Source organism: Delphinus delphis, chromosome 19 (genome assembly GCF_949987515.2).
Source record: "Delphinus delphis chromosome 19, mDelDel1.2, whole genome shotgun sequence".
NCBI classification, from domain to species: domain Eukaryota; kingdom Metazoa; phylum Chordata; class Mammalia; order Artiodactyla; family Delphinidae; genus Delphinus; species Delphinus delphis.
The window spans coordinates 26,186,519-26,210,038 of NC_082701.1; the positions used below are offsets into that span (position 1 = coordinate 26,186,519).

General features: G+C 44.1%; 1 protein-coding gene and 1 long non-coding RNA gene across 4 annotated transcripts in view; both read left to right on the plus strand.

Annotated features, from left to right (window-relative positions):
• The first annotated feature begins 6,446 nt into the window (after positions 1-6,446).
• LOC132414584 (uncharacterized) lies at positions 6,447-11,175 on the plus strand. The gene is made up of 3 exons (XR_009516979.1): positions 6,447-6,618; positions 9,277-9,377; positions 10,813-11,175. It is a non-coding gene; the product is annotated as an uncharacterized lncRNA (long non-coding RNA).
• A 3,619-nt stretch (positions 11,176-14,794) lies between these two features.
• HEATR6 (HEAT repeat containing 6) overlaps positions 14,795-23,520 on the plus strand; it is a 43,062-nt gene continuing 34,336 nt past the window's right edge. Inside the window, exons 1-6 of one of the 3 annotated variants that reach the window (XM_059998132.1) lie at positions 14,795-15,013; positions 17,150-17,257; positions 19,447-19,587; positions 20,065-20,180; positions 21,038-21,152; positions 22,615-22,716. In XM_059998132.1, coding sequence (XP_059854115.1) covers positions 14,795-15,013; positions 17,150-17,257; positions 19,447-19,587; positions 20,065-20,180; positions 21,038-21,152; positions 22,615-22,716 — 801 coding nt within the window. Of the gene's footprint in view, positions 15,014-17,149; positions 17,258-19,446; positions 19,588-20,064; positions 20,181-21,037; positions 21,153-22,614; positions 22,717-23,520 lie in introns of those variants that run through there. The other 2 variants (XM_059998134.1, XM_059998133.1) reach the window with 2 other exon arrangements.

Below are 23,520 nucleotides of genomic sequence, written 5' to 3' on the forward strand. Positions count from 1 at the left end.
GCTATTTCTTTTGGCTCAGAGAGCTTATATGAAAATACAACATTACTCAATGCTAACCTCAGGCCAATATCATCCAGAAAGGTCAGCTGCCTATCAGGGATTACGCTTGCAATTACCTGTGTCTTGATCCAGGTTCCACACGCTGCAGAGCTCACAGAGGATGATTGTAACCCGTACCCTAACACGTACGCTAACCCTAAACCGTTGTCGTACACTAACATGTACCCTACACCGTACCCGTTCCCTAACCCTTACCCTAACCTGTACCCTAATCCTAACCCGTACACTAACACTAACCCGTACCCTAACACGTACGCTAACCCAAAACCATTGTCGTACAATAATATGTACCCTACACCGTACCCGTTCCCTAATCCTAACCTTAACCCTAACCCTAACCGTAACCCTTACCCGAAGCCTTACCCTAACCCGTACACTAACCCTAACCCGTACCCTAACACGTACGCTAACCCTAAACCGTTGTCGTACCCTAACCTGTACCCTAAACCGTACCCGTTCCCTTACCCTAACCCTAACCCTTACCCAAAGCCTTACCCTAACCCGTACCCTAATCCTAACCCGTACACTAACACTAACCCATACCCTAACACATACCCTAACCGTAACCCACTGTCGTACCCTAACACTTTCCCTAAACCGTACCCATTCCCTAACCCTTACCCTATCCCTAACCCTAATCCTTACCCTAAGCCAACATCACTAATTATTAGAGAATTGCAAATCAAAACTACAATGAGGTATCACCTCGCACCTGTTAGAATTGGCATCATCAGGAAATCTACAAACAACAAATGCTGGAGAGGGTGTGGATAAAAGGAACCCTCTTCCACTATTGGTGGGAATGTAAATTGATACAGTCACTATGGAGAACATTATGGAGGTTCCTTAAAAAACTAAAAATAGAATTACCATATGATCCAGCAATCCCACTACTGGACATATACCCAGAGAAAACCATAAATCGAAAGGACACATTCACCACAATATTCTTTGCAGCACTATTTACAATAGCCAGGTAATGGAAGCAACCTAAATGCCCAGAGACAGACGAATGGATAAAGATGTGGTACATATATAAAATGGAATATTACTCAGCCATAAAATGCAATGAAATTGGGTCATTTGTAGAGACGTCGATGGATCTAGAGACTGCTCTACAGAGTGAAGTAAGTCAGAAAGAGGAAAACAAATATTGTATATTAATGCATATATGTGGAACCTAGAAAAATGGTACAAATGAACCAGTTTGCAGGGCAGAAATAGAGACACAGATGTAGAGAACAAACGTATGGACACCGAGAGGGTAAAGCCGTGGGGGTGGTGGTGGTGGGAGGAGTTGGGAGATTGGGATTGACATGTATACATTTATATGTATAAAATAGATAACCAATAAGAGCCTGCTGTATAGAAAAATAAATAAAATTAAATTTAAAATTTTTAAAAATAAATAAAATTAAAAAAAACAGAAAAGAGTTATTCCCTTCACATAAATGTATTTATATGAATGAATTATTTCCATGCTTATATCTATAAATACAAAAAAGAGGAATAAAATCTACCTTGAACCAAAAAAGAAAAAAAAAAAGAACCCACCAGTTATACAGAGGAAAACCCTATCAGGGTACTTGCTCCAGTGGTAAACAATTCTGAAGCTGGTCAGAGGTGGGGAATCGTCTCCCATGCAGCCAGCAGCCCCCCACCCCCCACCCCACGGCAAGGAGAGTCCTCATTGCAAAGCTAGGGGACCGTGCCGAGGCGTCTGTGAGTAAACGTGAGCTGAGCCCCAGGCCAGCTGCTGCTGAACTGTTCCCACCCTTCCCAGGTAAAACACCTGAATATGTACAAGGACTTGAAAGCCTACAGGAAGGGCCATGGAGCCACACCAGCAACAGCACGCCTGCCGACTTGGTGCCTGCAGGCCAGCCAGGATTGTCCTGGCCCCGGGCGCTCTTCTGGAATCTTTCCATTTCCCTGCCTGAGATAACCCTCTTGTCCAGGTCCCCACTGCTTTTTTCTTTCCTCACCTGTGCCCGGGGAGAAATTCCAGCGGCAGTTATGGGTGACACATCCTCTTCTTTAGCAGGTGGCAGCCTGGCAACTCCTGCAGAAAGTCCAGCAGAGCCCCACTCACACCGGGCCACCCACAAAGGCATAGCCCCTCACTCCCACCCATCAGCCCAGCCCCGACACGGCTGACGGGGCAGAGAATATGGCGTCAGGCACAGCTGCAGGGGCTCTTGCTGCCTGGAGCGGTGTTTATATTGATCTCAACCCAGGCACACCTGGGGAGGGCTGGCCCGCACGGTCAGGCTGCGCAGGTCAGCCAATCCTCACCCCTCAGGGGCTCACAGTTGCAGAAAATGGACCTTGCTGAACCGGCCAGGTCCAAGGAACAGGTGTGGGCTCCTGAGAGTCAGGATAGACAAGGGGCTGCAGCTCTGGCTTGTTTTCTAATCATTTTCTCTGGCCCATGAGTGGGAGACAACTTCAAGAAGACCCTCTCCTAATGACAGGAATCCAGGAGTCAGGGAGAGGAGGGGTGGTGGGTGGAGACAGAGGCCTGGTGCCCCAGCTGCAGTGGAAGTCTCTGGAAGGCCAGGCAGGGGGTGGCCGCACAAGGGAAGAGCGCATCTCTGCCCATCTGCATTGTCATCAAAGGAGACGCCACTCAGCAGCGTGATGTGCGTGCGGGGGTGGGGCGTGTGGGGAGGGGGGCGCGTCCTCCTCCACATGCTCAACACAGAGCTGCCGGGGCTGCCCTCAGAACTCGCAAGGTGGGCTTCCTTTGTGGCGCAGTGGTTAAGAATTCGTCTGCCAATGCAGGGGACATGGGTTCGAGCCCTGGTCTGGGAAGATCCCACATGCCGTGGAGCAACTAAGCCCGTGCACCACAACTGCTGAGCCCGCGTGCCACAACTACTGAAGCCCACGCGCCTAGAGCCTGTGCTCTGCAACAAGAGAGGGCACCGCGATGAAAAGGCTACAACGAAGAGTAGCCCCTGCTCTCCGCAACTAGAGAAAGCCCGCGCGCAGCAACAAAGACCAAAAGCAGCCAAAAAAAAAAAAAACTCGCAAGGCGATTGGAGAGTCCTGTCAGCAACTACCTGTTACTGTCAGGAGGAGGAAGTCAGGACCCGGTACAAAGACAAGAAGGGGAAGGGAGTGGGAAAGTCGGGGGCATGAGACATCGTATACGAAGAAAAAACGCAAGCAGACATCTCAAGTGCCACCTCTGCATCTGCTCACACGCTCAGCCTCCAGCTACACTCCCCACACTTCTCACCAGCCTCCTATGCTCCTGCATACACCCGTACTCACCACGGTGTCTTGCTGGGCACATAATGAATGCCCAATAATACAGAGTTCCTTTCATTTAAAAGAGAAGCATCCTTTAAATATCACAACTGCAGAGCCTGCGTGCCACAACCACTGAGCCCACATGGCGCAACTACTGAAGCCTGCATGCCTAGAGCCCGTGCTCTGCAACAAGAGAAGCCACTGCAATGAGAAGGCCACACGCTGCAGCGAAGAGTAGCCCTCGCTCTCCGCAAGTAGAGAAAGCCCGAGCACAGCAACAAAGACCTAATGCAGCCAAAAACAAATAAAATAAATTAATTAATTTTTTAAAAAAAGCTCATTCATCTGTGCCACCGAGAGGAATCAAAATTATTTTCTAAGAATTTGGACCTAACCTGATAGTAACGTGTTCTAGAGAAGAGCACTACTTTTGGAGTTTGAGCTTGGCTCTGCCTTTTAACTGTCATCTGGGGTACGTTACTAAATCTCTCTGTGACTTAGTTTTCTCATCTGTAAAATGGCAATAATCCTGTCTGTATTGGAAACAATGTTGTGTGTCTTCCTAATTACAATTGCTCCCTGAATACCACCGCAACACACACACACGCTCACACACATACACCCTTACACAAACACACACACAGAGCCCTCAACAGCTTTGTTTGTATTGTCAGTTTGGGGGGTGCGGGTGACATCTGACTCAAACCAGGCCAAGAAGATTCTCTCCTCGGGCATTTTAAATTTGTGATTGGGAAAATCTAGTACTTTCTGGACTCATCTTGAACTTGAGGGCTCAGGGGAGGTAACATTCCCCCTACCATATGGTTTGAAAAACAGAGGAAGATGGTCAGCAGAGAAAGAAAGATGAAGTAGATGTGAAAGTGAAGCAGAGGACTTCCCTGGTGGCTCAGTGATTAAGAATCCACCTGCCAATGCAGGGGACACGGGTTCGAGCCCTGGTCCGGGAACATCCCACATGCTGCAGACAACTAAGCCCGTGTGCCACAACTATTGAGCCTGCGCTCTAGAGCCCGCGAGCCACAACTACTGAAGCCCGCATGCCTAGAGCCCGTGCTCTGCAACAAGAGAAGCCACCACAATGAGAAGCCTGCGCACCGCAGCAAAGAGTAGCCCCCGCTCGCCGCAACCAGAGGAAGCCCACGCACAGCAACGAAGACCCAACGCAGCCAAAAATAAATTAATTAATTTAAATAAATAATAATTTTTTTAAAAAAGAAAGTGAAGCAGAAATGACACCCTTGCATTTTCATACTAAATTCCCTCTTTTAGCAATCAGACTCCTAACCAACAGACCACCTCACAGCCTTGTTAGGATTAAGTGTGAGGAGGTCGGTAAAGAACCTAGCCTGGAATGAAGCCAGTGCTCACTAAATGGCATTTGGGAGTTGTTACGCCCTTCACTCACATCTGGAGTGGGCTTCAATTCAGATTACCGGTCTTGGTGAGATTTTTTTTGTCACAAGACAAAATTTTCTTTAGGCTTTATAAAACTATAAGGCTTAAATGTCTACTTAGCTGACAGCACCAAATAACTGCATGCCAAGGTAAATCCAGGGAAGACGAGGGCCTCATTACCAAGACTCTGAAGGCCCCACTCAGCTTCGAGTAACCGAAAGGACAAACTAAGGGAACCAGCTTAGGGAACCAGCAAAAGAGTACCCAAAATAAAATCAGAAAAGAGGACATCTAAAAGGAAATGAATTTAATTTTGACATACCTTTGAGTTTTGTGCAATTTAAACTTTTTTGTAACATTTTAAAATATTTGGAATTACATATGGATTGATATTCTTGTCAGCGTTCAGCATCTCTAAAAGTTTCTTTCTGGCTCTTACCCTGTTACAGAAATTAGACACCAACCAATCTCAGCGTTGGGATAGGCAGGATCGAGTTAAGGTAGTTTGCAAAATTACATAATGAATAACCCATAAATGTACTCCTTAACCCACCTAGGGGTATTAGCACTTTGTGAGGTCAGTTGTTTGCCCAAAGGACCTCTAACTGGTGCATTTCAGGAACTGTGACAAATGGAGCATAACAGGGCAGCTCTCTTCCTGTAGCCCCAGAATTAGGAACCAGGGGCCCTGGGGAAACGTCAAGTACTGTGCTTTGTAAAGAGAAGTCAACCAGCTCCCCAGGGCCTTATTAAGAGGTTACAAACTGGTCCTGCCATTACCAACCAGCCCAGTCGTCCTCATCTCACATTAAGATAGACATTGTATGAAACACAGTTTTGATGGCCAGAATTCATACATGCCTCTCCCCCATCCCTGCTGCTACTGGGGAGGGAAGAGGGCCTATCCCTCCAGAAAACCAAGGGGAGCACTTGTTTCAGAGAATCACTCCCCTAGTGTAGGAGTGTGTACAAGAAGGGGGGAAATGAAATTCACTGCCTAGCTGGTTGGTTACTGCAGCCGCACCCCACCCCCACCCCAGTGCTTCATGATGGGAGACATTCTGGAAGAGTTTAACACGTATATCAGGAAATTGGGTCTTCAGAAATGAAGGTGGATAAGAAGAGGTGGAACTCCATCCCAAGACAATTACACGTATCATACAGGCAAAGGCCACCACGTCTGCCTGGTGCCCAGGAGTAGAAAGAATCAGACCAAGCCAGAAGGAGACTAGAGTCGCCTCCTTACCACCAGCAGGTGACCTAAGAGCACCCTTGCTGCCTCTCCTACTGCCTCTCCCTGCCCTCTAGACCAGAGGTGTCAGGGCCCAGAACAAGGAGGGGTGAAGTGAAAGAGCAGGCTGTACCTCCACCAGCTAGCGCCCAGTTCCTACATTGTAAGCACTGTAAGGACATATTCCTCATGCCCAGCATGTGCCTGGCCCAGAGAAGACATCTGATACTTGTGTTGAAAAAGGAATGAGTGAATGAAAGTATCCCAATTCACCTTCTTTCTCAGTCACTCACTGCTTTCCTGGTTTAGGAGTCATATTTGTCAGTCAGAGGAGGGTGTTCCCTTGGCTCAGAGACTTGCTTAGGTAACAATGTGGCATAACCCAAAGTATACATGATGTGTGTTCTCCGGACATGTCAGCTTCTGGGCGGGGCTTAGGCTCCCACAGACTCTAGCCCCACCCTTGGCATTTCATCCCAGCTCAGGGGGCAGAAGAGGATAAATTTCAGCTGTTCTCAGCCCTGCTGCATCTTTACCAAAGACCTCCGACAGCAGCATGAATTTGGGAGGCTTCCTCCTCCTTGTGACCCTAGTTGCCCTCAGCTCAGAGGTACAGGAGCTTCAGGCTGCCATGAGACCCTTGAAACTTCTGGGTAAGTCCATGCAGAAGGTAGCCCCGTCCTTTTTTGTATGAGGGAGCCAGAAAGTAAGCCATCGGGGACCAGTGGGTGCAGGGGCAGGAGGGGAAGAAAGGAGAGACGGGAAGATATTCCTGTCAAGGAGCCATTGCAGGGACCCACCTTGACTGTAGAATCTCTCTGCTTCTGCTTTTACTTTCTCCCCTCTTTTCCCTGGGTCACCCCTCCATCTAGACTCTCCAAAAGGGGAGCCTTCTGCACCCTCATCAGCCACCCTCCATCTCCCTGGCGTCTCTCTCTCCACCAGTTTCTTTGTCTCTTGCTGCAAATAAATTGGATCGCCTAGAGAAAACATTTTCTTCAATATGTGAACCATGAATCATCCCAATCTCTTTTTTTCCTTTTACCACCAACATTCTCAAAGGGGTAACCTTCATTCTCCCCTTTCTTCCCCATAACTCACTCCTTAATCCCTTGAAGACTGACTGTAGTCTCCATTGCTGTCCCCATCGCTCTCCCAGATCTTCTTGACAAATCACTTGACTCTCTTCAGTAGCCAGAGTCTTTAACCTCTGCAACATCTGACATTGTTTGTCACTCCATCAATCCTCCAACTTTCTTCTCTCTTACATTATCGTCACTATCTTCTTCTCCCTAAATGTCATTGGATTCAACTCTAACTTGTCTCTTCTTTGTTCTCTTTGCACTACATTAAATCGGTTCCCAAATACCATTCATTCTTTGAAATTGTTTCTTACACATGTTCCTTCCTTTCCAACCCCCATTGCCACACTGTATTTCCAGTCCTGATTACTCCATGCTTGGGCCAGTGCAATCGTTTCCTGACAGCTCTCCCTGCCCCTCTCTTCCCTCTTAAGTTTGCTTGCTTGTGGAATCCTGGTCTATTCTATGCTCTCACACCAGATAATCTTCATAAGTAAACAGCCATCACATCCCTCTCTTGACCTACCAAATGAAATCTCAACTTCTCAGATCCGCAAGATCTGCCCTCTGTAACTCTGTCCCCTGCTTACCTTTCTGCCTTAACTTCCAAATGTTCCCTAATACTTATCCAGCCTTCCATTTGCTACTCTTCCGGGTTAAGAGTGAGGAGATGAGTCATATAGGGTACAAAATTTAGGGAGGTGCTCACCCCCAGGATTGCACAAGTGCCTCCTTAAATTTTGTGCCCTGGGTGCCTCATGCACCTCTCCCTAGTCCCACCCTGTTGCATTTTCCCTTTGTGAACTTTGGCTAGTAATTCTTTTCTCTTCTCTACCATCCATCTCAATTCTGCCCTTAAAAGATTTCCATACTTCAAGACTCAGATTTCCTGATTAATTAGAAGTAATGTCCTCTCTTTTCTGAGCTCCTTTAGTCCTTTGGATAAACCTCTCTCAGGGCACATGTCACATACTCCTTTGCTTTTAGTACTTTAAACATAAATCCTATCTCCATTGTTAGACTCTACGCTGCTTGAAGGCAATAACCCGATCTTACATCTTCGTACTTCCTGAATAACTTACCGCTGTGCTTTGTACATAGTAAGAAATCAACGGATGTTAATGAGTGACCAAACTACTGTGAGTGGAGACAAGAAGTCTCCCAATTCTCTTACCATAAACCAACAACGGCTAATAAAAGCATAGAGGGATGGTGTTGATCTTCTCTGAGGTCTGCAGGTACATTGTAGACATCCCACCAGGCCCCCGTCTTACATCCTCAGACATTGCTAATCAATCATAGCACTCTTTCTCTTTGAGCCTGGACAAGGTGTCCCAGCGCTTCTCAACCCAGCATCAGAATAGCCACCTCTATTGATTGGAGTTGACACCGGAGAGTGAACTTCATCCACCTCTGTTGGATCCAAGGGCTTCTTTTTACATATGAGAAAACAAAGGCCCAGAGAGGTGCAGAGACAGAATCAGGTAGAGAATCTCCTGATCACAGCTGAGTAACCAACCCAAGCACAGCACACGTTCGTCCAGAGCTCTGCACACATTTTGTTAGAAACCCTTGGGGGGGGGGGTCTTAACTAGCTTCTTGGACCTATTTCATTGGCCCTCGAAGACTAACCTTGAGGCTCTGGGAACATGGGGAGCCTCCACTCAGGTCAGGAGTGACTCCTTGAAATCTGGAGATGTGCTCTTCATGTCAGGGTCAGTTTCACCCTGTGGGATGGCAGAGGGGGCATGGCCTAGGGGCCAGGCGGGTCTGGGTTGGTTCCCACTTCTGTACTGACTAGTAGGAGAGTCACCTCTGTGCACCCCAGCTGCCACTCATAAAATGGGGCCAGTCAGACTCACTGCACAAGGTGACTGCAGGGCACCCTTGCTGCCATTTGGTAAATGTGAGTCTCCCCTTCTCTGCCCCTTTCCCTGCAGAGAGGAGAAGTGAGGACATTGAAGTGGACTTCTTTGCACTTCCCCTCCACAGACACAATTATCCCCTTCTTTAAAGTAGGCCTTACTTTGTTGAGATTGTGTGAATGCATAGTTTTTCACTGAAACATATAAAATGTTAATGAGTGTTATTTTGCAAGTAATCATTTATAAATTATACTATGGATTGAACCAAAAGAAGAAAGTGGAATTGGCTCCTTAATCAAGGGCTGGCCTCTCTAGCACCTGTGGCTATAGCATGGCGGTGTTCAGCTGGTCTGTTCTAACGTAGGCACCTGCGTTGAGCTCTGCAGTGGTGACTGGGACTGTGGTCCAGAGGAGCACTGCGTCAGGAATGGTTGTGGCCACGAATGTGTCTCGGACTAAGGACAGGTAAAAACATCAGGCCCTTCCCTGCTTCCTCAAACCATGTCCAAACCAGGCAGGCGGTATGCTTGGCCCCAATAGGACCTTCCAGAAATGAGTGGGATGGAAGCCAGTCTCTCTGTGGCCTCTTCCTCATCACCCACCCTTCCCAAGAAAAAGAAGCACCTATCACAGGATGGTGGTTTCCAAATCTTTAAAATAATTTCATTATCCGGTATATCCTAGAGAAAGATCAGACTATTTGAGGAAAAAAAAAAGATAAAAATCACCCATAACCCTCCACCCCAAAATGATGTTTGTTTAACACTTTGGTACACATTATAACACATGCACACATATATAATATTTATTAAAAAAATGAGATAATCTGGGCTTCCCTGGTGGCGCAGTGGTTGAGAGTCCGCCTGCCGTTGCAGGGGACACGGGTTCGTGCCCGGGTCCGGGAAGATCCCACAAGCTGCAGAGCGACTGGGCCCGTGAGCCATGGCCGCTGAGCCTGCGCGTCCGGAGCCTGTGCTCCGCAACGGGAGAGGCCACAACAGTGAGAGGCCCGGGTATCGCCAAAAAAAAAAAAAAAAAAAAAGAGATCATCTTGTACCTATTTTGATTTCTTGATTATTTCACTTAGAAATAGCTAGTGAGGGAATTTCCTGGCGGTCCAGTTGTTAGGACTCTGAGCTTTCACTGACAAGGGCCCGGGTTCGCGGGTTCGATCCCTGTTTGGGGATCTCACAAGCTGCACAGTGCGGCCCAGAAAGAAAAAAAAAAGAAATAGTTAGTGAACAACTTTTAATATCAACACTGATGTTTCTATCCCATCATCTTTAATACCCTTCACGTGTGCTCCATATGTGCATGTATGTTCATGCACATATGTTCATACACATGTATGTTCATATACTTACCAACCCCATTAATACACATTTAATATATTTCTTATTTTTTACATCATTAATATGGCTGTAGTGAATACTGAATTGGTATATATGCCCTTATTAACTTCCTTGGAATAAGGTGTATAATTGATGACCAAGGAGTATGCTAATTTTAAGCCTTAGGCGCACATTGCCGTATTATACTATAAGAACCCTTTTACTATAAAAATATTTCAGGGGCCTCACATGGTATTTCCTTTATTGTCAATAGCCATTGATTGAAAAAAATGCATAATAGAAAGCTACAAGGATTCAGTTTTGATTATAAATTAAGTTGTACTGAACACAACAGAATCAACACATAGTTTAAAAATAACTTGCTTGTGTTCAGAATGTATTATTTTTCCTATCCACCCACAATCCTTGGGGTGCTTACGGCCTTGCTGGTTCCTGGCAGGTTCTTACTGATTCCCAGAACTGGGAACTCTTGCCTCTCAATTGTATTCTGTGGATCCAGGTCCCCCAAACAGCAGGTCTCATGCCTAATTTTTTTGTCCATTTCGCAGATGAAGACATCCTAAGGGCCATCCTTCTCTAATAGTTGTTCATCCCTTCCTGGAGTTCCTGTCTTCAAAGATGTGACTATTTGAAACTCCTTGCCCAGGAAGACAGATGAAAATGGGGGCCCGTGGATGGAGATGACAAGGGATGTGGTGGGGAAGGGAAAATAATCGTTTCTTTTAATAAATCGTCATAATTGGGCTTCCCTGGTGGCGCAGTGGTTGAGAGTCCGCCTGCCGATGCAGGGGACACGGGTTCGTGCCCTGGTCCAGGAAGATTCCACATGCCGTGGAGCGGCTGGGCCCGTGAGCCATGGCCGCTGAGCCTGCACGTCCGGAGCCTGTGCTCCGCAATGGGAGAGGCCACAACAGTGAGAGGCCTTCGAACCACCCCCCCCCAAAAAAATCATCATCATTAAAAGTACCCATACTACTTAATTTATTTGGTGAGGGGTGATAGGAGGAGGAGGTGGCGGTGGGGGAGAGATGACATTTGTTGGACACTTGCTATGCAACAAGGACTGTGTTATACGTCCCACAAGTATCATCTAATTTATCCTTACAACGACCTTGTGACAATGCTTCTTCTCACTACCATTTTACCTATGAGGACACTGAAGTTCGAAGAAATTAAGTAATTTGTTCAAAGTCACATAGCAGGTAAGTGTCAGGGCCTTAACTATACTTCCATGTCACATTCTAAGGCCTATAAGTTATATCAGTAGCATAGTGGTTAGGAGATCCAACTTTGAATTTCAAACCCAGGCCCACCACACAACTGTGTGGCCTTCAGCAAGTGTCCTAACCTTTCTGTGTTTCAGTTTCCTGATCTATATAACAGGATCTATTAGGTTGGCCAAAAACGAAATTTTTGGCCAACCCAATACTTCATAGAGCTGCAAAGGTAGAAACAGTTAGTTCGTGTAAAGTGCTTGGAATAGTGCCTGACACGTGGGAAACATTAAGTAAATGTTGACTAAATGATTATTATTATTGTCAAATTGATAGGCTAATGACTCTTAGTCCTAATTTTCTAAGACTCTAGAACAGAACACAAGGCCAATCCTCCTTCCTGGCCTCTCACAGTTCATCCGGATACTGAAAGCCAGCCCCTCTCTCCTGTTTTCTCCGTTATGAAATGTGGGAGGTTAAAATAGACTTGAAATTTCTTGTCTATGTGTTTCACAGTCACAGACCTAAGATTCAACTGGCCTAGGTTGTAGACTGATGTTGACTAATTTACTGCCTTCATTGCCGCTGACAAACCATTTAAACTGTTTAAAGTTTTTCTCTTTCAACCATTTAAACTTTCTTTGGCTATAAAAAGGGAGAAATGATAATATCTACCTCATTTGGATCCTAAGGTTAATAGAACTTTACAGTTTACAGAACATTTGATTTTCATACCAACCAACAGATGGCAAATAGGGGGCTCTGATAATAATAGCAACTTCATTTATTCTGTCAACAGGTATTGTGGGTTGCCTGTCACATCCTAGGTGCTGTGCTAGCACTGGGGATACAGTAGTGAACCAGACAGATGTTATCTGTGCCTTCACAAAGCTCACATTCTATAAGAAGAAATAGGTAATAAACAAGTAAACAAATAAAGAAGATAACTACACATTATGGTCAATGTTCTGAAGGAAATAAGGATGTGAATTAGAAATGGGGGGGGGGATGTAAAGTAAAGCCTACCTTAGTTAGGATGATCTAGACCCTAATGAGGCAATAAAAGCGAAGTCTTAACAGGGTTCCAAAACATGAAAGAAATGAAATTCCAGAGTGAGACTCCAGATCCCCTTATGCAGAATTTATAAAAGGAAATATCTGTGAACTTACTTAGCACCCTTTAAAGCCCCTCAGTCACTGTAAGATTATAAAAATACTGAGAGTGAGGAAAGGTAAGGATGTGTGAGGAGATTTTCTTGGGAGGGCATTTGCCAAACGGTGATTTTTCACAGTTTGGAGGTTAATGTCCAAATACAAGCTAATGCCGGGGGCCTTCAAAGCCCTCTATGAGAGCTTGATATACGTTTCCTTCAGCTGGTGATCACCAGAGAGTAGACATGTTCATTTCCTTGGAGAAACCACACTGCCATCCACAAGGGTATACTCCATCAGAACTCAACAGACTGGTATAGTTCACAATCTCTGAGTCATTTCAGTCTTGAATAACACTAAGTGTGGGTCATCCACATTTCAACCTAAGATTAGCCACACCAAACCTAGGTCCTTTCCACAGTTTCTTTCATGCCACCTTCACTGTGGTGATGACCAGGCCTCAAGTCCTTCTAGCCCAGTGTGTTGGACAACTCTTATGCACTGCTTCAAATACTCTTGGCCTTATAGTCTTATCCTAATCATTGCTATAGGAACCAGTTTATCTCCTGCATCTACTACATGTCAGCACAAGCTAACATGTCAGACTCCTACCCTAGTAGCCCACACCTCTCACTTTTGCCTCAGGACTTCTTTGTCCATGCAACAAGAGACTCCTGCAGGAACCATCACACACTGATGCATGCTCAACTCAGAAGCACTGGAGAATTAGTGCTTGGTGGAGCAACACCTGACAACAGAGGTCAAAGGCTGGCAGATATATGCTCCCCCCTTCCACTCCTCAGGACAGGTGTTCTGAGAGCATTCCGTAAGGCTTCTCAAAAAGTCCCGAGGACTGAGCAATCATTCACCCCTTGCAATGGGCAACTGGATAGCACATAGTTTTGTTGATTCCCCTTTCTTTCCTGTTCATTCCTGAGTAAATCACTCACATATCAACCTCACCTGAGGCTCTGCTTTAGGAGAATTCAAACTAAAACATCAGTGACTAGAGACTTCCCTGGCTGTCCGGTGGTTAAGACTCTGCCCTTCCAATGCAGGGGGCACAGTTTGATCCCTGGTCGGGGAACTAAGAGTCCACATGCTGCACAGTGTGGCCACAAAAAAAAAAAAAAAAAAAAAAAAAAAATCAGTGACTAGTTCTCAGCTACTGATCTTCTCTGAGTAAATGTTTGAGTATCACAAATACACATACATATGTATACACCCATCCAAGAAGAAATAATATACAAACATAATGAAATTTAAATTCAAAATAAAATAAGTATTTCTCCCCCAAAATCCCAAAGTTTTCAGAGAACTAGCTCTTCTAAAGCGTATCACCAATTTTCATTGCTAAACATAAGTATTTTATTCACAGGATAAAATATGTACATTTGGGTGACTTCAAGGGTTTCCCTAAGAGTTATGGGTGAGAATTTGCTTTATGTTCGCATAACTCAAACGTCCTAGAGATGGTTTTCCCAGTCTGCCCAAATGTAAATTTCAAGCCTTCACTTCCGGTGTGACTGAAAACTGTTCACATCTTTTTAAATGGCTATTTTCCTTTCCAGCTTCTTGCTTTTAAGGTTTCAGGAGATCTTGGGGTGTCCAATCTCAACCATGTCACCCTTAGGCAGGATATATTTTACATGGTTCAGTTTGAACTCCCAAATTACTTCTGTGTGATTAGGTGCTTTAAGATCTACAGGATTCATGGCCAGCTGCAAAGTATACTGGGGAACACAGTTTTTATTCAGGGTGGTTTTGTGTCTAGGGAAAAAATTAGGGGCTCCAATATGATGTAAGAAGAGAAGGATGTCGAACTAGCAGTTTCTGCCACTCCCCTCCACAGCGACCTTCCTGCAACCCCAGAATGAATCTGAAACGCTTAGTACGAAACAGGAATGTCAGCCCTGCCCAGTAACAAACTCTCTGGGAGGGCAGAGTCCCCACTTTTCGTCAGGGCTCAAGGAGAGGTGGGCGGCGAAAAAGTCTCCCACATAATTTCTCATATACATTCACAGGGTACTAGTCCGAGGATCCGTTCTGTATTCTCAGAACCCCTCCCACCTCGGGTTCTGGTTTGAAACAGGCATTTCCGGGATTGGCGCGCGGAAGCGGGGAATACCCCGGAAGTATTTCCCTGTGGTCCTACGTAGGAAAGATGGCGGCGGCGCAAGTAGCGGGTTCTTTGACGAGCGGACCGGCGAAAGAGGCGCAGGGGGAGCCACCCCTCGAGCAGGGCCATGGGTTCCGCTGCTTGTCAGCCAGGCTCTGCGCCCTGCGACCGGATGACAGCAGCTCCAGCCGCACCGAGCTCCACCTGCTCTTCGACCAGCTCATCTCCGAGAACTACAGCGAGGGCAGCGGCGTGGCCCCGGAGGTAGGCCCGCTGGCCCCGGCCCCACCCTTCAGGGACCTTAGCTGGTGGCTCCCGCCCGCCTCTCTAGCCTTTTCGCACCCCCACTTCGCAGTGCTTAGTTGCAGGCTCGTTTGCTGCCTCCGTCCGTGGCACATTTTCCGCCCTCCCTTTCTGGAAGAACTGTGCCGTGCCTGGCAAACTAGCTTCTTTCAAAACCCAGCTTGATGACTTCTGCTCCGATAACATTGCAGGTGTCATCTCTGGTGCCACCTTCCCGTCCCTCCGCTCCCCGCATTCAGAGCACTTTGTGTATAAAATTCCTTACTACCACGTACTGTACTGTACCGTACACGGTTCTAGGGATCTTAGAACGTGGGTATTATTAGGTCTATTTTACTGATAAACATACTGAGGCTCACAAAAAAGGTCCAGTGTCGTATTGCTGGCAAAAGGCAGAGCTAGAATTGGAACTAAAGTGTCTCAAAGTCCCAGCCATTTTCTGTTCCTCCATGCTAGCTCCGCACTCTCTGAAGTACTTTGGCTCTGAGCAATAGTATTCACACACATCAGGCCTTGGATGCTACTGAATTCCCTGAACTCTTGACCCAGTCTTACCACTGTTTTCTGGTGCTCACAGGCACCTCAAACTTGACAGTTCTTAAAAATTAGTTCATTGTCTCCATACACCCACCACATCCTCACTCCGTCCCATCCCCCAACACACACAAACATGGAGTCTGCCCAGTCACACAGAGCAAAGGTGCAGACACTGGTTCTTCATCTTTCCTTCCTCCCAGATCCTATCCAATCTGGATTCTTCAGAATCTATGTCAGAAATGTTTCTCAGTCCACCGCCCCCCCCCCCGCCCCGCCCCATTCCCATTGCCAAAGCCTTAGGCCCTCAGGCAAGATGATTCTCCTGGATTGTTCCACTGGTCTCCTCTAACTTATTATTTCCAGCTCTTCTCCAAACCATTCTTTGCTCTCCTGCCAGAGTGACCTTTTCTTTAGCGGAAAAGAATCTCATTAGAAAAGTAAAACTCTGATTTGGGAGGATCTCCAATACATATTGGTAACTGGGCAAAGCAAGTTACGGTATGAGACCAATATAGGGTGGGGAGGGCTTGAACATAAATGTACATTTATAGATGCAAAGAGTTCAAAACAATGTATGGGAGAGTTTACAACAGAATAGTAGTTTGCGTCACTAGGGAGCAGAGTGGAATTAAGGGAGGAGTCGGGGACTTTTGCTTTATTTATATAATTTGTGACTTTCCAGTCTTATGTCCCATCACTCCTGCTTCTGTGCCCTGTGTGCAGTCATTTTAAAACTTGCTGTTCCTCAAGCACATACTGGTGTTCCACACCTATTCCTGTTCCAAGCCTGCCCACTCCATTCCCTTTGCTTGCTGTGTCTTTCGGTGCCTTGTCTGTCTGGCAGAGTTTTACTCATCCTTCAGGTCATTCCAGATTCTGCTTAAAAATCACCTCCACAAGATCTCCCTAATTACTGTATTCCCGCAGAATTTGTACTGAATTCTTTCAGGACCTAATTCACTTTAATTATTTGTGAATAGTATTTCTGTCTCTTTCACTAGATTGTGAGCTCTTTGAGATTCAGGAATATGTCTGTTCATGTTTGGAGCCCAAAGACCTGGCACACTACGTGACACAGAGAAGGTGCTCAGAGCCTTTTAATTCAATAAACATCAATAGGTGAATGAATAGTGTGATTTGCAAATAGGTAAAAAGAATTCCTAATTTTACATGAAATTTGTACAAGTGTCATTTCTGATTTTCCCAGTGACATTGCAAATTTGGTTTGCTTACCCTTTGGTATTTTTAATTTCAGTGTGTGCGTTTATATGCTGGAATCCTTTCTTTGGTTATTTAATTGTACTGTCTCTGCATATGTAGAGATTCTGGAGTCTTTAGCCTGAGAAAAATCATATTGATTCTTTTCCTTTTTTAGCACATGCTATTTTTATGCTGTCATCCTACTCTCTGCCTCATATTTCATCTTTCCCCATTTTGAGTGTGAACGTTCACTTTTATTTTCTCATTTGGCTGTGTTGGGGGCGGGTCTTCTCTTGGCTAACAGGTATAGCACCTTTTCATTGTCTGTTTTTTTTTTTTTTTTTTTTTTTTTTTTGGTAGGACGTCAGTACTCTTCTTGTCCAAGCTTGCCAACTGGTGCCTCTTAATCAGAATCATCTTGTCAGCAAATTGTCTCAGCTTATCCACCATTTACTTAACACACTACAGGTAATCATATAGGTAACTTTAGAATTCAGATCATGAATTTTGAGAATAAGTAAGTACCTTTGAGATACTACCTCTGTGATAGGTATGATAGGCTGGTCTTTTCAGAAGCTGTGCAAATGTGAGAAGCAAATGCCTTACTAAGAATTATATTAAAACAAATACAACTCTGACCAAAAAAAAGATTCTACAGGTTTGTCCATCAGAGGTATTCCTATCAATTTGGTTCGGGAAACCAATATCATTCAAGCCCCCAGGTCTTAGAATTTTTCAGGAAAGATATATTTGACTAAGACATATCTATGAATAAATTGAAATATCCTCTACCCCTTTCCTACCAGTATTTTTTCCCCTCTCCCAAAGCTACCATTTTTGTCATCTACTTTTGGTCTTCATAGAACATAAGAAGTAGCTCAGGGGCAAGGTGACCTAGATAATAAGATGCCTGTTATTTATGTCAAGGTCTGTACTGAAGCTCCCCTCTCTTCAGAATGTTTTCCAACTTGCTAAATAAATCTGGTATCTTTTTTTAGGAACAGTTCAAAATTTGAGGCTGTTACTATAAGCTACCACATGAGTATGTGAATGTAGTTAGCACAGAACTTATCAATTAGCATTATGTAATCTAAGATGCTTCTGGCTGCAAGAAACAGAAGAGCCAAGCCAGAATAGCTAAATAATTTTTTTAAAATTATCTTACATCACAGGCCCCAGGGGATGCAGCTTTAGGGGCACTTAATAATTAAGAGGCTTTCTGGCATCTTTCCATTCTGCCATCCTCAGTGGATGGGTTATCCTCAGCTAGCAACTCTCACACTTAAAATCCAGGCATCCCATGGAAAATAAATAACACCCAGCAGAAGCAAAAGAACTATTTATTTTTTGTCTCTTTTATTTAAGAATGAGGAGGCTTGCCTCACAGACTCTCCAGCAGTCTCTTCCCTGATATCAGGCTGGAGAGACTTAGGTCATACGAGAACCCCTCTACAGCAGTCTGATCAGGGGAATGGTATTACCATGAATGGCTTAAACAAGGGATTTCAACCTTGACTGCCCATTAGAATCACCTGGAGGACCTGTGCTCCCTAGATGGTTACAATATGCAGCTCAGCCCTTATGTCAGGGTTTCTTATCCTTGGCACTGTTGATATTTTGGATTGGATAAATCTGTGCTATGAGGGGGTTGTCCTGTGCATTGGAAGATGTTTAACAGCATCCTGGCCTCTACCCACTAGATGCCAGTAGCATCTCTCCAATTTGAACAATCAAAAATGTCTACAGACATTACCGAGTGTTCCCTGGGGGACAAAATTGCCACTGGTGGAAAACCACTGTCTTAGCAGAATTGGGGTTTACCTTCAGGTCTCGTGTGGGGAAGGTAGACACCCAAATAAGATCAGTATCCTGCCAGCAAGAAAAGAAAGGCTCAATATGCTGGAGGTAACCAGGGTAACAGTGGGTAACCAGGTAACAGTGTATGCTGCATGTGACTTGCTAAATGAAATAAGGCTCTTTTCAAGTTTAGAATTTTTCAAACTGATGTGATGGCTTCTGAATGTTTGCTGTTCTCAGCGGTAACATCTTTTTAACACTGGCAGTTGGAAAAGTTCCTAATCACCCATGGCACCCACAGCCCTTAACCAGGTTTCTAACGTTTGGTGGCAGTTTATTTCAGTTGTCCCTGAATTGGTACTTGGATTAGCCTACTTTATCGCAATAAAATTGTAAACTCCTTAAGGACAGGAATATGCCAGCTCTTTCTGTTATATTCCCCACATCATGGCAGAGACATAGTAACTATTCAGCAGACATATTTAGTCACAGAGTATTTGTTGAGCATTTACTAGGCAACATAGTTGAATTAAAAGTTTTCAGCGGATTGAGTCTTACATATCTGTGTATTTACAGCTGCCGGTGTCTGGTTAGTTCAAGGAAAAGTTACAAGGACTTTGCCAGGTTATACTTTGAGTGGAGGGAGTAAAGGGGAAGAAGTGAGCGAGGCCTTGGGGCAGGGAGGGGGTCCTCTCGATAAGACTTTCAAGGTCTTTAAAGCTGATCTTTTTGACACGAAAAAGATGGATACATGTGCGCTCTCTGTTTCTTAAACAGCTTGATTCAAGTGAGCATTCATGTCTGAAAAGGATTAAATATCTTTCTAGAAGTTAGATCATAATTTTTTCCCCTCTTGATAGGTGATTGTTGATGAACAGAACCTGGATTTCCTGTTGGCATATACTATTTCTGCTATTCAGCAGTGCAGTTCCTGGACACACATGCAGATTCTCCAAGCCTTGGCAGCCCTGGTTTACTGCAACGGCTCCAAGTGTCAAAAGGTAGTTTAAACTGCATTCTGTCTTTCCTTTGAAAGGTTGGGAGCACAGGCTCTAAACCAGCAAGCCTGTGTTCAGGTTTCTGTCCTGCCATTAATTAGATGTGTAACGTTGAGTAACCTTCCTCAGTCACTCTGAGCCTCATTTTCTCACGTGTAAAATAGTTCCTCTGAGGGTGAAGTCTCACTTGTAAAGTGCTTGGCACTTGGTAAATATTAATCATTATTATGATTATCATTACCCTTCAGCTATGCAGCCAAGACGAAAGAGCTTCAGCAACAGCCTAGGCTGGGAGTGCTGATCCTTACTGATGCTTTTTGGGCATATTTTTGCATGCCTGTCTGAAGGATTTACCTAGCAGCTAGTGTTTTGGTACCTAAATTCCCTTTAGTTAAAAAAAAGAAGAAAGAAATCTATTTAAAAAGTAATGTTTTCCTAGAAGCTTTTCTTCGGCCAACATTGGCTGTGATGTTGTTTCAGTACCTCCCAGACTTGCTTGGCAAGAGCGGACTCTTGATGAAGCTGAGTGACTTGGCTCAGTCGGACCCTGAAGTTAGGAGAGCTGCAGTGCATTGTATGGCAAACTTATGTCTCAGGTATGTGGAGTCAGTCAGATTTCCCAGGTGTAATAAGATAGGGCCTCTCATGGGCCCTTTGTAGGTGGTTCAATCTGTCTGAAGCCAGAGCCAACTTAGAAAAATAACCTACTTTGCATTTCCCATGCTCTTTGCTAGTGACATCATCTTATGTTGTTTATTTTTAATTTTAATGTTGCTTATGAAGAAAGCTTATGAAGAAGTGAAGGACTAGGACCTTAGACTAGGACTTTATTTCTAAAATATGGTAAAAGTGATATATGTGCAATATGTTGAGGTTTTGTTTTCTGTTGGTATAAATTCTAACCATATTAAGTCTTCGAGAAGGATATATTCATATTAATTTAAGCTTTGGTGAGATATATCTGTCAAGGCCAATTTCCTTTAAGAAAACAGAACCAATCCCAACTGCCCAATTCTAAATTCATGCAATAGAAAATGAGTGGCACAAGCTTGAACTGATGCGTAATATCTTATCTCTACATTGCAGTGTTGTCCAGTGGCTAGGAAGGCAGCTTCAGCTGTGTGATTCTAGCTTGACTACCTGTCTGCATTATTTCCCTCTCAGAACTGAAAAGCATAATGAAAAAGATTTTGCTTTCTGTGTACTTGTTTCACTATAGACTTCTGTAACTTTTCCCTGTGGAAACTGTTCTTCTTCCTATTCGTTCCAGCCTTGTGCTGGTCCACAGCAGTAGTTAATTAACCGGAGTGCACAATCTTCTATGATACAGTTTCATTCAAGGGTATATTCTAACTCCATTAGTCAGTATTGCTGTTACTTTTAATTCTTATTCTTTGCAAGCCCCATTTCAAAGGCGACTGAGTTGGAGTTGCTTTTTCTGTGTGTGTTTTAGTGTGCCAGGACAGCCGTACTTGGAGGAGCCCTACCAAAATATCTGCTTCCAAGCTTTCTTGACCACTTTACAGTCTCCAAAATCATCTGATATGGATGATATCACGTTTTGCATGGTAGGTGAGACTACTACTAATCCTGTGACTGTTACAGATGTGTTTACAAGCAGCAGTAGAACAAAAGCTGCTATTAAAGAGTTTAATTTTGTTGCTGTATTAGTTTTGTCTAGAGATATAGGCATAAGGGGATGTTTATAACCTAAAAAGGCTGAACCCATATCTTTCAGGTTTAAATTACAAGAAATTATTTTTGTTTGTTGTGTTTTGCCTTGTTTTTTTGTTTGTTTTGCAATTCTAGGTTCTTAAACTATTTTTACCCTCCTGACTATAAAAGTGGAAATAAAAAATTTCTGACTAGTGACTGTCTTTTAGATGGAATGGAAAGGAGTGGATTTCAACAATATCTGCAGTATTTTATTTCTTTTTTTAAAAACCTGATGCAAATATGACAGTTTATTAACATGATTTAAATTCAAAGTGACACATTTCAAAAATTACAAATCAAAGATGGCGAAAGTTTCTTATAGTCCCCAGCTTAGACAGAGCCACTGGGAACAATTTGTTCTACATGCCCCCAGATTTTTTTTGTATATAAATGAGCATATTTATAATTTTTAAGTGGGATCATATTTAATATGCTGTTTTGCAGCTCTCTCTCCTTTTTAAACTTAATATATCTTGGACATCTTTTCAATCAATACCTGTTGATGTACTTCATGCTTTCTAACTGCTGTAGCTGGGAGACCTTGGCAATTTACTTAACTTCTTGAGCCTACATGTTCCTCATCTCTGAAATGGGAGAAATGTTATAACCACCTTGTAGAGGTCTTATGAGGTGTATATGAACTGTTCATAAAAGCACTTAAATATGCTTGGAAAAGTGCTTGCTATTATTGTTAAGTTTCATATGTAGCAGAGGGTTAGCTTCTTAAATATCATAATTGATGGAAAATTAAAGTTTTTTTCAGTGATTGCACTATTTCAAACAAGGCTGCAGTTCACATCCTTTCCATGTAGGGAGTATTTTTTAAGGACAGAATCCTAAAAATGACATTACTGGCCAAAAAATTAATCTTGATCAGAATTGCCCTCTAGAAACCTGTCCCCACATACATTTCTTTGCTTTTAAGAGCTGCTGTGAAAAGAGCTGCTTTGGTTACTGCATGATAGGGATTTCCTGTTTCCAGTCTCTGCTGCCACATTTTTATTCCTATCGTACTCTTCTCACTAAACATCTCTTCTTTTATTTTCTTGCTCACGATTAGTACGTGCGGGTTTATAAACATGTATGAAAAGACCACTCATTCAAGAGAAGCACTCCATTCTTCTAGAAAATAATTAGTAGTAGCTCATCAGCTTTCTTCTCTGGATCCTCATCTCTGCTCTTTTTTTTCCCCTCCCCTGTCTAAAGTTTTTTTCATCATCTAAAGACTTCTTTCTCCATCCTACGTGGTGCTAGAAAGTTGGTCCCTGGACAACTTTCATTTACCTTTTAACTTGGTCTCCTTTTTCCCTCTAGTTGTTACAAAATGCATTAAAAGGTATACAGTCTCTTCTAAATGGTGGGAAGATGAAACTGACACAGACTGATGAACTTGGAGCTCTTCTGGCTGTGCTAAAGGTAAGGCATTGCCCGTTTAAACCCCAGGTCTTCATGTGGTTAGTGTCTTTCCTGTTTACACCCCAGACATAAGGACCAGTTTACATCATTACTCCAAGGCTAGCTTTAGGGTATTATATTTTAAGAGAGAAGAATAAAATGTTCATATTTAAACATATTTAAAATTAAGAACTGGGACTTCCCTGGTGGCACAGTGGTTAAGAATCCGCCTGCCAACACAGGGGACACGGGTTCAAGCCCTGGTCCAGGAAGATTCCAGATGCCGTGGAGCAACTAAGCCCGTGTACCATGACTACTGAGCCTGCGCTCTGGAGCCTGCAAGCCACAACTACTGAAGCCCGCGCGCCTGGAGCCTGTGCTCCGCAACAAGAGAAGCCACCGCAGTAAGAAGCCCGTGCACTGCAACAAAGAGTAGCCCCCGCTTGCCACAACTAGAGAAAAGCCCGTGTGCAGCAACGAAGGCCCAGTGCAGCCAAAAATAAATTAATTAATTAAAAATAAATAAAATTAAGAACTGAAAAGACTAAATCTTGCTTTAGTAAATTTATGAAAATTCTAAAATTTTATTGGGAATAGATTATGAGGTATGATCTGTAGATTATTTAATTTTAGATTATGTTGAATCTGTTTGGACTTGAAAGAGGAACCAGTGCTTCTCCTTGGCTTTAGCTCCCATGTAGTAGGCAGACCAATCAAGATGTGTATCATTAGGCTGCCATCCTTTGGCTTCTGAGCCTGCCAGTCAGTGGGAGAGTCAGATCAACCTCTCTGGGGATCCAGCTGTCTTCAGTTCAGCCAAGAAAT